The following is a 15,147-nucleotide window of genomic DNA, read 5'->3' as shown; positions in this document are numbered from 1 at the left end:
GGGTCACCAATCTAACCCAAGAAGAGGTGCGAAGCCGGCTAAATAAGATTAAAATAGATAAATCTCCGGGTCCGATTGGCATACACCCACGAGTACTAAGAGAACTAACTAATGTAATAGATAAACCATTATTTCTTATTTTTAGGGACTCTATAGTGACGGGGTCTGTTCCGCAGGACTGGCGCATAGCAAATGTGGTGCCAATATTCAAAAAGGGCTCTAAAAGTGAACCTGGAAATTATAGGCCAGTAAGTCTAACCTCTATTGTTGGTAAAATATTTGAAGGGTTTCTGAGGGATGTTATTCTGGATTATCTCAATGAGAATAACTGTTTAACTCCATATCAGCATGGGTTTATGAGAAATCGCTCCTGTCAAACCAATCTAATCAGTTTTTATGAAGAGGTAAGCTATAGGCTGGACCACGGTGAGTCATTGGACGTGGTATATCTCGATTTTTCCAAAGCGTTTGATACCGTGCCGCACAAGAGGTTGGTACACAAAATGAGAATGCTTGGTCTGGGGGAAAATGTGTGTAAATGGGTTAGTAACTGGCTTAGTGATAGAAAGCAGAGGGTGATTATACAGGTCTTTCTCAAAAAATTAGCATATAGTGTTAAATTTCATTATTTACCATAATGTAATGATTACAATTAAACTTTCATATATTATAGATTCATTATCCACCAACTGAAATTTGTCAGGTCTTTTATTGTTTTAATACTGATGATTTTGGCATACAACTCCTGATAACCCAAAAAACCTGTCTCAATAAATTAGCATATCAAGAAAAGGTTCTCTAAACGACCTATTACCCTAATCTTCTGAATCAACTAATTAACTCTAAACACATGCAAAAGATACCTGAGGCTTTTATAAACTCCCTGCCTGGTTCATTACTCAAAACCCCCATCATGGGTAAGACTAGCGACCTGACAGATGTCAAGAAGGCCATCATTGACACGCTCAAGCAAGAGGGTAAGACCAAGAAAGAAATTTCTCAACAAATAGGCTGTTCCCAGAGTGCTGTATCAAGGCACCTCAATGGTAAGTCTGTTGGAAGGAAACAATGTGGCAGAAAACGCTGTACAACGAGAAGAGGAGACCGGACCCTGAGGAAGATTGTGGAGAAGGACCGATTCCAGACCTTGGGGAACCTGAGGAAGCAGTGGACTGAGTCTAGTGTGGAAACATCCAGAGCCACCGTGCACAGGCGTGTGCAGGAAATGGGCTACAGGTGCCGCATTCCCCAGGTAAAGCCACTTTTGAACCATAAACAGCGGCAGAGGCGCCTGACCTGGGCTACAGAGAAGCAGCACTGGACTGTTGCTAAGTGGTCCCAAGTACTTTTTTCTGATGAAAGCAAATTTTGCATGTCATTCGGAAATCAAGGTGCCAGAGTCTGGAGGAAGACTGGGGAGAAGGAAATGCCAAAATGCCTGAAGTCCAGTGTCAAGTACCCACAGTCAGTGATGGTGTGGGGTGCCATGTCAGCTGCTGGTGTTGGTCCACTGTGTTTCATCAAGGGCAGGGTCAATGCAGCTAGCTATCAGGAGATTATGGAGCACTTCATGCTTCCATCGGCTGAAATGCTTTATGGAGATGAAGATTTCATTTTTCAGCACGACCTGGCACCTGCTCACAGTGCCAAAACCACTGGTAAATGGTTTACTGACCATGGTATTACTGTGCTCAATTGGCCTGCCAACTCTCCTGACCTGAACCCCATAGAGAATCTGTGGGATATTGTGAAGAGAAAGTTGAGAGACGCAAGAGCCAACACTCTGGATGAGCTTAAGGCCGCTATTGAAGCATCCTGGGCCTCCATAACATCTCAGCAGTGTCACAGGCTGATTGCCTCCATGCCACGCCGCATTGAAGCAGTCATTTCTGCCAAAGGATTCCCGACCAAGTATTGAGTGCATAACTGAACATTATTATTTGTTGGTTTTTTTGTTTGTTATTAAAAAACACTTTTATTTGATTGGATGGGTGAAATATGCTAATTTATTGAGACAGGTTTTTTGGGTTATCAGGAGTTGTATGCCAAAATCATCAGTATTAAAACAATAAAAGACCTGACAAATTTCAGTTGGTGGATAATGAATCTATAATATCTGAAAGTTTAATTGTAATCATTACATTATGGTAAATAATGAAATTTAACACTATATGCTAATTTTTTGAGAAGGACCTGTAAATGGTATAGTCTCTAACTGGGTCGCTGTGACCAGTGGGGTACCGCAGGGGTCAGTATTGGGACCTGTTCTCTTCAACATATTCATTAATGATCTGGTAGAAGGTTTACACAGTAAAATATCGATATTTGCAGATGATACAAAACTATGTAAAGCAGTTAATACAAGAGAAGATTGTATTCTGCTACAGATGGATCTGGATAAGTTGGAAACTTGGGCTGAAAGGTGGCAGATGAGGTTTAACAATGATAAATGTAAGGTTATACACATGGGAAGAAGGAATGAATATCACCATTACACACTGAATGGGAAACCACTGGGTAAATCTGACAGGGAGAAGGACTTGGGGATCCTAGTTAATGATAAACTTACCTGGAGCAGCCAGTGCCAGGCAGCAGCTGCTAAGGCAAACAGGATCATGGGGTGCATTAAAAGAGGTCTGGATACACATGATGAGAGCATTATACTGCCTCTGTACAAATCCCTAGTTAGACCGCACATGGAGTACTGTGTCCAGTTTTGGGCACCGGTGCTCAGGAAGGATATAATGGAACTAGAGAGAGTACAAAGGAGGGCAACAAAATTAATAAAGGGGATGGGAGAACTACAATACCCAGATAGATTAGCGAAATTAGGATTATTTAGTCTAGAAAAAAGACGACTGAGGGGCGATCTAATAACCATGTATAAGTATATAAGGGGACAATACAAATATCTCGCTGAGGATCTGTTTATACCAAGGAAGGTGACGGGCACAAGGGGGCATTCTTTGCGTCTGGAGGAGAGAAGGTTTTTCCACCAACATAGAAGAGGATTCTTTACTGTTAGGGCAGTGAGAATCTGGAATTGCTTGCCTGAGGAGGTGGTGATGGCGAACTCAGTCGAGGGGTTCAAGAGAGGCCTGGATGTCTTCCTGGAGCAGAACAATATTGTATCATACAATTATTAGGTTCTGTAGAAGGACGTAGATCTGGGGATTTATTATGATGGAATATAGGCTGAACTGGATGGACAAATGTCTTTTTTCGGCCTTACTAACTATGTTACTATACAACATATAATAGAACATACAACATATAAAAAAACCTTGCTAAATCCGCAGCAAAAACGCAGCGTTTTTGCCCTGCAAATTTACCAAAACCTCTGCCGAAAAATCTGCAGTGGACCATTGTACGTGTGCACATAGCCTTACTCTTGGACCGGCACCGCTCCTGTGATGTAGATTTTCCCTGTTGACATGTGACTTTGATTGCTAATCAGTGGTGATGATCTGCTGCAGTCTTCGTTATTCTGTCAGATTGGGCATCCGCTATGCTGGAGTGCTGAAAGGCTGCAGCAAATTAACAGCTGCTGTAGTGGTCATGTGGCAAAAAGTGCCACCCTGAGGCACAGTGCCAACCTTGCAGGGGACACTGCTGGTCCAGAAAGTAAAAGTAAGAGTTGCTTGGTTATCTATCTATCTATCTTGTCTTAAGCAGTTAGGCCAGGTTTACATTAGCGTATCTGTGCGGATGCGTACACATGCGTCGTTTCGCTGTGTGCGGCGAACGCAACATGTTGCATATTTTGAGGCGTCAAATATTGCGCAATCATGCGGAGGAGTGTGTAAAAAAACAAAACAAACAAAAAAACACATTCCTGTCTATGGGAACGCATTGGTACGCAAGTACATGAGTTCGATACATGTGTACTTCAGAATGCATATGTCCAGTAAATGATTTCACCACCTCCACCATGCGCATAAACAACACAAACGCATGCCAAAATGCATTTAAACGCATGCACATGCAGATTTTTATTTTGCGTCATGCGTAAGATGATGCGAGGGCGTAAGCATGCGTTTGTGCATGCAGATGATATGCTGCACACAAACGCTAATGTGAACCTAGCCTTAGAGACCCTTTCACTAGTTTTAGCATATTAAACTGATCCCATCATGTAATAGTGGCTGCAGAGCTGAAACTTTTTGTTTTTTAATTTCTCTTTTGCGAATATATTAGCTTATAGCTTTATAAGTCCAAAGTTCTTTACAATTCTCTGGGGTCTTGTACTTTTTCCCCTACATAACGTTGACCAATCATAAGCAGGCGATGTCATGCAGGGGATAATAGAACCCGACCCTAGATAAGCTTAGAGCAAGCGTTCTCGTATGAGACCTAATCATGCACATCCTTGATCTCTGCTGCTACTGTGTAGAGATGCAGCAGACCTGATTGTGACTGCAAACACTTCCAGCTTTCAATACTGCTCCACAATGACTGAAAACGCCTCTAGATATCCTCTCAGCAGTCATACTCACCTCTGCTATATTCTAAATGGCTGCAGGGCGATCTCATTACATGTCTCACACAGGAGAAAGTCAGCTCTAAACTTATTTAGGGGTATGTTTCATTTTCGCATCCTGCTAGACACCAGCTGCTCATGATCAGACAGCAGAAAACCTCCAACGCCCCCTTGGCTTTACCTTATTATAACTTAAACTTTACAAGCTAATATCTCCGCGAAGGGGAGAAAACATTAAAACTAAAAACGGTTTACCTCAGCGCGGTGAACACAGCAAAATACTTCCGGGACATAGTGCGCGGGCGCATGCGCAGTAATGCTTTTCGGCTTTGCTCGCAGTAGGGAAAAGCAAACTGCGCATGCACCACTGAAGACTGCATGGCACATGCACCAACTATGGCACACGCATACTCTTCACTAAAATATTGCTGAAAACAGGGACGAACGTGGTGGAGAAATGACGAGGATACGCCGCCCATCTGACCGGTAAAAAATCATTTTAATATCCCACCAATGTGAGGTGACAGGTTCCCTTTAAGGCCGCTTTTCAGAGAGGCCTAATGGGTACCAGTATGAAAGTTGTTTATTATTAGAGATGAGTGAACCTTTCAAGGTTCGGCGAACATGGCCCTCAAACGTACCTGAACCCCATTGAATACAATGGGAGGCAAAACCAAACGCATCAATAACACCTTCAAAGGGGCCAAAAAGCTCATAAAACAGCTCAAATTAAGGGCCGACACCAGAAAAAGTGGAAACAATTGACCCATCAATTGCACTATATATAATTTAAATTTTTTTTGACTTGGCTAACAGCTGGGAGCTGTAATTCTCAGGCTGGTAAAAGGACATGGATAGTACCCCCCCAGCCTAAAAATAGCAGCTCGCAGCCACCCAGAAATCGCGCATCTGTTGGATGAACCAATTGTGGCGCTTTGCCCGGCTCTTCCCACTTGCCCTGTGGTGGTGGCAAGTGATGTTTATATTTGTGGGGTTGATGTCACATTTGCATTGTCCGGTGACATCAAGCCCACGGGTTAGTATTGGAGGGTCTGATAAGACGCCTCTTCAGTACAATTCTTGTATTTATATTGTAAATAAACACAGCAAGAATAAAGTCCTTTAATGAGTCTAAATTAAACCATACGTTATCGCCCAGTCCACAGAAGCCTTGGTCTCCTGTAGCAGAATTAAAATAAACAACAATATTCCTCACCTGTCTGCAGAGAACCTAATAATCCATTTGTCCTGCGAATGGTCTAGCTCTGCTACATCTAGATGGATGGCCGCAATATTGCATGATGCAACTGTACAGCCTGTCATCCAGCAAACACTGAGCAGTGTTTGCTACCACTGCTCAGTGTCTTGCGGTGAACTCCTATGATCTGACTGACGGCACCGCGAGCTTGAGAAATCCATGATCCATGGCCACTTATCAGCCCTAGAATACCAGCCCCCAGCTGTCTGCTTTGGCTTGATAATAATGGGGAGGACCCCACAGTTTTTTTTTATTTTTTTTAAATATACATTTATTTAAATACCAAATACCGCTTGGGAACCCCTCTATTCTTGTTAAACAGCCTTGCTGGCAGCTGAAGATTGCAGCCTGCAGCTGTCAGTTTTGCCTGGCTGGTTATCAAAAATACCGGGGAACCTACGTCTTTTTTTTTTTTTTTTTTTAAAGAGCAAGTGGCTGATGAATACTCCCATCAGCCGCCTTCTTCTCTTGCTGTTACATTGAATACAACTCTCAACATTGTGCACTGATTGCAAGGGACCGTGATGAGAGCTGTATTCATTTCAGCGATAGGGAACAGCATGAACTGTACTGCTGCTTCCCAGGTCACAGTGATGACACACAGAAGTCATCATTGTGCACGTGTTAGGGACAATTTGCTGCTACTGGAAACGCAGACATCTGAAAGAGTCCTTAGTGAACTTGTCATTTACCGAACTTTGGCCAGCTTTTGCACATTTTTAGGGAAAAAGCTTAGGAATCTGAATGTGCAACGTTTGTGCCGAATTTGAGATTGGCGAACGTTTTCTGAACAAGTTCGCTCATCTCTATTATGTTGCATAATTGGATTCTATTAGAAAAAAAAAAGCTTGCAAAGCAGTCACATGGCGCAATATAATGACAATCTAAAAGTAGCTGTATAGCTTGTAAAACTGTGGAATATCGTAGTAAAAATATTACACCTCTGTCAAGTAGACTACCCTGTTGGTATCATCCATGTAACAAGCTGTACCACCAGCAGTCCACATAACTTTTCAATAGCTTTTTGCAAAGTGCTGCTGATCCAAGTTTCCTTCAAGGGGTGTCCGGTCAATGGCAATTCATATTTAAAATGACACTGGTTGAAATAAAAGAAATACCGGTACTCATCAGACCCCCTCCTCAGCTACTTTTTCTGACTTGGTTGATCTTCGCTGTCTCCATTTATCGAAAATGGCTGAGCATCCATTTTAAGCCAGTCTGCTGAGCTGTGAATGGCTGAGTTGTTTTTTTTTTTTTTTTTTTCTCCCACCATTTTCGGTGTGTCAAAAAGAGAGCTGCTGAGAATGGGGAGGACATCTGAAACGCGCGTCGGGGTGACGAGCCAGCCCTGCAAGCACATTTGTGCCAGTCACTTGAGGTAATTACCTACATCTTGGCTCTTACCATTTGGTATTCACAATAAGGCAGCATCTTCGTTTTACCCCACATGAGTGATCCCATTGAGTTCTGCTCAGCGTAACTCTGTGCCCTTATATTGTAATATGTATTGTTGGATAAATAAGACAGATGCATAACATGGGGTGGGTGATTCTAATGAACTAAATCTATGTTTGATTGTCTACTTTGATAATCTGCCTGGTTGCTTCTTGGGCTGGGGCGTCTATTTCAACAGTCACACGTGTTTTAGGCTATGTGCACACGTAGGAAATGTGGTGCAGAATTTTCTCCACTAAATCTGTATCTCTTGGCAGAATCCGCAGGTGTTTTTTTTTGTGTTTTTTTTTTATGCAGTTTTAGGCTTGGTTCCCATTGCGTTAATGGGAAAGCGCTAACGGACAGCGTTGCACGGCGAAATTAACGCCGTGCAACGCGTCCGTTAGCGCGCCCATTCACGGCAATGGGAACGCGCAGCACTAGCGCGTGCCATGTTCGGCACGCGCTAGCGACGCGCCGGTGTTTCCTGGCGCGCCGCGGACGCTGCTCGCAGCGTCCGAGGCGTGCCCGCGGTCCGTTCCCCGCTCTTGCAGATCGGGGATCTGCGAGAGCGGGGACGTTACCGCGACCCCGGGACACGGCCATATTAAAAACATTGCGTTAGCGCAATCCGCTAGCGCTAAACGGGTTGCACTAACACAATGTGACCCTAGCCTTAGTGCGTTTTTTGTGCGGAATTGATGCAGATTCTGTGCAGTTTTTACCACTGCAGATTTCTATAAATGGAAGGGTGCAGAAACGCTGCAGAAACGCACAAAAGTGACATGCACTTCTTTGAAATCTGCAGCGTTTCTGCGCGGATTTTTCTGCACCATGTGCACAGCTTTTTCTTCACATTGATTTACATTGTACTGTAAATCACAGTGCAGATCTGCAGCGTTTCTGCAGCAGAAAAATCTGCTGCAGAACTGCACTAATTCTGCACTAAGGCTGTGTGCACACGTTGCCTTTTTTTGCAGTTTTTCCCGATGAAAACGCTATAAAACCGCAAAAAAACGCATACAATAAGCATCCCATCATTTAGAATGAATTCCGCATGGTTTGTGCACATGATGCGGTTTTTTTCCCCGCGAAAAAACAGCATCGCGGTAAAATCAGCAGCATGTTCATTAATTTTGTTATTTTTGCGGATTTCCCACTACAAACTGCATTGGGAAATGTCTGGAAAAAACCGCAGCAAAACTGCATGCAGATTTCTTGCGGATTTCTTGTAGAAAATGTCCGTTTTTTCTCAGGAATTTTCTGAGAGAAATCCTGAACGTGTGCACATAGCCTAAATCTGCATCCTGTGCACATACCCTCAATGGCTGCATTTCATGTTCTGTCTGTCATTAACTTATGGATTACCATATATACTCGAGTATAAGCAGAGACCCCTAATTTTGCCACAAAAAAACTGGGAAAACGTAATGACTCGAGTATAAGCCTAGGGTGGAAAATGCAGCAGCTACCGGTAAATGTCAAAAATAAAAATGGATACCAATAAAAATAAAATTGAGACATCAGTAGGTTAAGTGTTTTTGAATATCCATATTTAATCAGGAGCCCCATTTAATGCTCCGTACAGTTCATGATGGGCCCCATAAGATGCTCCATATTAAAATATGCCCCATGTAATGCTGCACAAATGCTGATTATGGCCCCATAAGATGCTCCATAGAGATATTTGCCCCATAAGATGCTCCATATAGATATTTGCCCCATATAATGCTGCACATGGCCCCATAAGATGCTCCATAGAGATATTTGCCCCATATAATGCTGCACATGGCCCCATAATATGCTCCATGCAGACATTTGCCCCATATAATGCTGCACATGGCCCCATAAGATGCTCCATACAGATATTTGACCCATATAATGCTGCACATGGCCCCATAAGATGCTCCATGCAGACATTTGCCCCATATAATGCTGCACATGGCCCCATAAGATGCTCCATACAGATATTTGACCCATATAATGCTGCACATGGCCCCATAAGATGCTCCATGCAGACATTTGCCCCATATAATGCTGCACATGGCCCCATAAGATGCTCCATACAGATATTTGACCCATATAATGCTGCACATGGCCCCATAAGATGCTCCATGCAGACATTTGCCCCATATAATGCTGCACATGGCCCCATAAGATGCTCCATACAGATATTTGACCCATATAATGCTGCACATGGCCCCATAAGATGCTCCATGCAGACATTTGCCCCATATAATGCTGCACATGGCCCCATAAGATGCTCCATACAGATATTTGACCCATATAATGCTGCACATGGCCCCATAAGATGCTCCATGCAGACATTTGCCCCATATAATGCTGCACATGGCCCCATAAGATGCTCCATACAGACATTTGCCCCATATGCTGTTGCTGCGATAAAAAAAAAAGAAATTACATACTCACCTCTCAGGCCCCCGGCACTTGTTATATTCACCGGTCAGCGTTCCACAGACGGCCGCCACTGTGTCTTCCCCGTCCTCTGCACTGACGTTCAGGCAGAGGGCGGCGCGCACTAATCACGTCAATATATGTACGCATGACGCATGCAGATGTATGCGGATCAAACGCTGCACGCACAGATGCAAATGTGAAACCAGCCTTCGACATTAGTGTGTTTGGAAATGTAGATGGGCAGGTTCGTTGTCATTCCAATTCCACAGTATATTCAATTACTATTGTTACAACAGTGTTTGCCAATCTGCCTCGGGTGTTGCAAAACTGAACTGCAATGCCCCTCATGGCTTGACACCTTGTTCCTGCCATAGCACGAGGTGAGTTGCAGTTTGGCCGCTGGTTGGCAAACATAGATTTACAGGAGCCCCCACCGTCCATACACATGAAATGGCTGTCAGCTGCATTGTCTCAAGTCTTTAACTGGAATTGGCTATTTAGTATAGACACACTGTGCAAACCAACTGATGGCAGGCACTACATATTGATCACTCCATGGTGTTTTTAAAGGGAATCTCACCCCAAAAATGGCCTATAAACTAAAGGTACCGTCACACTCAACAGCTTTGCAACGAGAACGACAACGATCCGTGACGTTGCAGCGTCCTGGATAGCGATCTTGTTGTGTTTGATACGCAGCAGCGATCTGGATCCCGCTGTGCCATCGCTGGTCGGAGCTAGAAGTCCAGAACTTTATTTCGTCGTCAGGTCGGCGTGTATTGTCATGTTTGACATCAAAAGCAACGATGCCAGCGATGTTTTACATGGAGCCAACAACCAGCGAGAACGATAAGTGAGTCGCCGTTACGTCACTGGATCGCTCCTGCATCGTTCTGGAGCTGCTGTGTTTGACGTCTCTACAGCGACCTAAACAGCGACGCTCCAGCGATCGGCTCATTGTCTATATTGCTGCAGCTTCGCTGAGTGTGACGGTACCTTAAGGCCACCGGCATCAAGGGCTTATCTACAGCATTCTGTAATGCTGTAGATAAGCCCCCCATGTATCCTGAAAGATAAGAAAAACAGGTTATATTGTTCTCACCCAGGGGTGGTCCCTCTGCTGTCCATTCTGATGGGCTTTGCGGTCCGGGTCCGGCACCTCCCATCTTCTTACGATGACGTCCTCTTCTTGTCTTCTGCTGCGGCTCCTGCGCAGGTGTACTTTATCTGCCCTGCAGTGCGCAGGTGTCGGGCCTCTCTGACCTTTCCCAGTGCCTGCGCACTGCAGTACTTTGCTCTGCCCTCAACAGGGCAGACAAAGTACGCCTGCACAGGAGTCGGACAAGAAGAGGACGTCATCATATGAAGATGGGAGGTGCTGAACCCGGACCGCGGCGCCCATCGGACCACAGTGGGGCCGCCCCTGGGTGAGTATAATATAACCTCTTTTTCTTATCTTTCAGGATACATGGGGGGCTTATCTACAGCATTACAGAATGCTGTAGATAAGCCCCTGATGCCGGTGGCCTTAGTTTATAAGCCATTTTTGGGTGACAGCTTCCCTTTAAAGATGACCCATCACCAGGTCAAGTTGCCAGTTTTTCACCTTTTTATTCCTACTGCTCCCCTGATTATTCAGTTTTTTTCTTTAAATACTCCATACAGATCCAGAGATATGGGACTTTTTGATTTAGTTAGCCCAATATGCTATTTTTGGTGGTGCTTCCGAAGGGGAGAATTGCTGATGGAGTAATTATGCAGAGCAGCTTACAAGACATGCCCTCACCTCACCCCGACCCTGAGACTCCTGTAAGCAAACAACTCTTTGGTACAAACGATAAACATTAGCAAATTAGGCCCAGTGAAAATGCCTGCAACTCTGGAAGTATATGTTGTACTTTATAATGTAGGATCAACGCTTGCTTCCCACTGCTGCCGAGGGTAACTCGCTGCTACAACGCACCTCATCGCTACAGCCAATCACTAACCTCAGTGGTGATGTAGATGGCATGAACTGCGGCTGCACCGCTCAGATAGTCATGTCACTACTGCAGCCAAAATTCACTAGAGCATCCATAGAGAGCTGGAATTGGCCCTGGGGAGGAGGAGTACGTGAGTGTATTACCGCTGTACAATGGTCTTTGGGAAAGTCGTGAACATTCCTAATAAGTTTTGGAAATAATTATTAGGATGTATAAATAAAGGCTATGTTTTAGTTGCAGCCTTTTACTTTAGGGGTACTTATATGCCAATTTGTAAATAGATCTTTTTCTTGAGCCAAGATCCAGTGATCGATATCTTGGTGATTTTTGTCTACATCTGTCACACTTTTCTCAAAGTAACACGCTTATTTTATTTTTATTTTTTTTTACAGAGGGAGAAGCAGTGGAAAAGGACCTCCTCAATCTGTAAGTTCTGATAATGCTGCTACAAATAGCATGTGTGTATGCACATAACATATTCAACTCTGAAATTTAGATTCCATTTCTATTAACCAGTTGTCTCATGCCTTAAACTATTAGACATAATCTAACCTTTTGAAATTTGAATTCACCCACTCTGTTAAAATTTTATTAAAAAATTTGAATTGCAATACTGCAAAACCTGGAAAGTGTGTGACAAGGAGTTCCCCCGAGGACGGTATGGACCCCTTTGGAGCTGTTACCATAAGCACAGCCTTAGCAATGTCAACATGACTCTACTATATGTTTTTGGATTATAGCAGTTTTGTGTTATTAAACAGGCTAACAGAAATTTAATGCTTTTTAAAATTAAGAAAACTTAAAAAAATTACCTTTTTTTTTTTTTTTTTTTTTTTCCCTGTCATCAAGCAGACTGTTCTGTCATTACTGCCTGTAATCCAAGGGAATTTCCTGAGCAGGGAAGGGAATTAACCTGCTGAGACCTGTGGCCTGGTTGGCGTGCATAGTTTATGAAATGCGTGGTCCTGGACTTGTTGATGATCTCTAATCTTGTCACTGCCTGTGTCTACCTGGTTTGATGACTTTCCATTAGTGATGAGCGAGTGTACCCGTTGCTCGGGTGACCTCTGAGTGTTTTAGTGTTCATTTAGTTTTCATCACGGCAACCGAATGATTTACAGCTATTAGGCCGGGGTCACACTAGAGTTTTACGGACGTATGAGAGGTGCAAAAACTACGCATTGCACACGGACCAATGATTTTCTATGGGGCAGCTCCTATCTGCCATATAGTTCTCAGCTGTATTTTATGGGCGTAGAAAATCACAGCGTGCTGCGTTTGTCAGCGTATTGCGCCAAAAATCCGCCAATGAAAGTCTATGGGGACGAGAAAAATACGGATTACACACGGACCATCAGTGTGACTTGCAAAAAATACGCACCGGTGTTCTATAGAAAAGGCGGCAATTCAGTGCGGTGTACAGTAAAATCGCACGGACAGGTTTTATTAGAATAGATGAATAGATAGAATAAATGTCTACACATAGTATAGGCAGATAGAGAGAATATATATATATATATATATATATATATATATATATATATATATATATATATATATATATATATATATATATATATATATATATATATACAGCATACATACATACATACATACATACATACATACATACATACATACATACATACATACATACATACATACATACATCTTTTGCTATCTCCTTCCCAAACCTGACAGGATATGAGACTTGGTTTACATACAGTAAACCATTTTTTATTCCTCACTACTAATTTTAGTAGAGTGTGTATGCAAAATTTGGGGGCTCTAGCTGTTAAAATAAAGGGTTAAATCGCGGAAAAAAACTGGCGTGGGCTCCTGCGAAATTTTCTCCGCCTGAGTGGGAAAACCAGTGACTGAGGGCAGATATTTATAGCCTAGAGAAGGGACCATGGTTATTGCCCCAGCCACCCCAGAAAAGGTACACCTGTAAGATGCACCTATTCTGGCACTTAGCCTCTCTCTTCCCACTCCCGTGTAGTGGTGGGATATGGGGTAATAAAGGATTAATGCCTCCTTGCTATTGTAAGGTGACATTAAGCCAGGTTAATAATGGAGAGGTGTCAATAAGACACCTATCCATTATTAATCCAATACTAGTAAATGGTTAAAGGGAACCTGTCAACTGAATTTGGCGGGTCCTTTTTTGGGTCATATGGGCGGTGTTTTCGGGTCTTTTATTAACCCCTTTTTTTTCCCGCTGGTCGTGAAATTGACTTGCCATTGATTCGCTTTCCTCCCTAGTTAACGCGTGCGCAAAGCAATCTTGCCTTGCGCACGCGCAGTATGCTTTGCCCAACTGCGGGCAAAGCCAAAAACCATTAGTGCGCATGCGCCGGCGCACTAGGTCCTGGATGTATTTTGCTGTGCTGTGTTCCGGGACATAGTGAGCCGGCGCATGCACACTAATGGTTTTCGGCTTTGCCCGCAGTTGGGCAAAGCATACTGTGCGTGCGCAAGGCAAGATTGCTTTGCACACGCGTTAACTAGGGAGGAAAGTGAATCAACTTCAAGTCAATTTCGTGGCCAGCGGGAAAAAAGGGGTTAATAAAAGACCCTAAAACACCACCCATATGACCCAAAAAAGGACCCGCCAAATTCAGGTGACAGGTTCCCTTTAATAAAACACACACGTTAGGAGAAAAGTATTTTATTGAAATAAAGACACAGAGTGTTGTAATAGTTTATTATACTCTCAATCCAAATGACGACCCTCGTTCTGTAAAAAAGGAAAAATAAAAAAACAATGTCCCATACCTTTCCGCCGCTAGTCATGTCCCATGATGTAAATCCATCTGAAGGGGTTAAATAATTTTACAAGCAGAAGCTCTGCTAATGCAGCCGCCCCTGCCTGTAAAAAACTGGGGAATGGATATTGGCCCCTCCCAGATTAAAAACATCAGCTCTCAGCCCCCCCTGAAAAGGCGCATCTATAAGATATGGCGCTTAGCCTCACTCTTCTCACTTGCCTTGTAGCGGTGACAAGTGGGGTTGATGTCACCTTTGTATTGTCAGGTGACATCAGACCCACAGGTTAGTAATGGAGAGGCATCTATAAGACACCTATCCATTAGTAAACCTATAGTGATATTGTATAAAAACACACACACCCCAAGAATAAAGTCCTTTATTTGAAAAAATAACACTTTTTCCATCTGCATGCTGCAGTGATTGGTTCTTTGACAAAGTGGAAAAGCATGCACACACCAGATAGGCCTTCACACGCCACATTCTGAGCTTTCAAGCATTGTCAACTTCCTCCACCAACAGGAGTCTTGGCATCAAGTACTCCTGAGTCTGATGGGAGAAGCAGATTTGCCTTCCGGAATCTTTTGGCTGGACATCGACTTTATTTTTGAGCTATGCCACCACCTTCATCTGACATCAGCTGATTGACACCTTGATCTGGTTCTCTGGTCTTGCCCTCAGCAGTCATCATCCTCCATGACTGCTGAGTTGGCTCAGGGTGCTGCGCTGGTCTCGGTTGTCTCAGTATGCTCTCCAACCTGATTCCCACCTTTTAGATTTGAGCTGTTTGAGTGCCAATGTCTGCG

At 43.6% G+C, this 15,147-nt stretch overlaps 1 protein-coding gene across 26 annotated transcripts in view; it reads left to right on the top strand.

The window, feature by feature from the left end:
* The window catches only part of ATXN2 (ataxin 2), a 121,687-nt gene that overhangs the window by 16,948 nt on the left and 89,592 nt on the right, over positions 1–15,147 (top strand). For all 26 annotated transcript variants that reach the window (XM_069754984.1, XM_069754952.1, XM_069754942.1 and 23 more), the window contains exon 2: positions 11,965–11,998. In XM_069754984.1, coding sequence (XP_069611085.1) covers positions 11,965–11,998 — 34 coding nt within the window. The remainder of the gene's footprint in view (positions 1–11,964; positions 11,999–15,147) is intronic.

The sequence above is a fragment of the Ranitomeya imitator genome, chromosome 1, assembly GCF_032444005.1.
Source record: "Ranitomeya imitator isolate aRanImi1 chromosome 1, aRanImi1.pri, whole genome shotgun sequence".
Lineage (NCBI taxonomy): Eukaryota > Metazoa > Chordata > Amphibia > Anura > Dendrobatidae > Ranitomeya > Ranitomeya imitator.
Note: the sequence above shows the minus strand (reverse complement) of the source record. Positions and strands in the feature narration are given on the sequence as shown.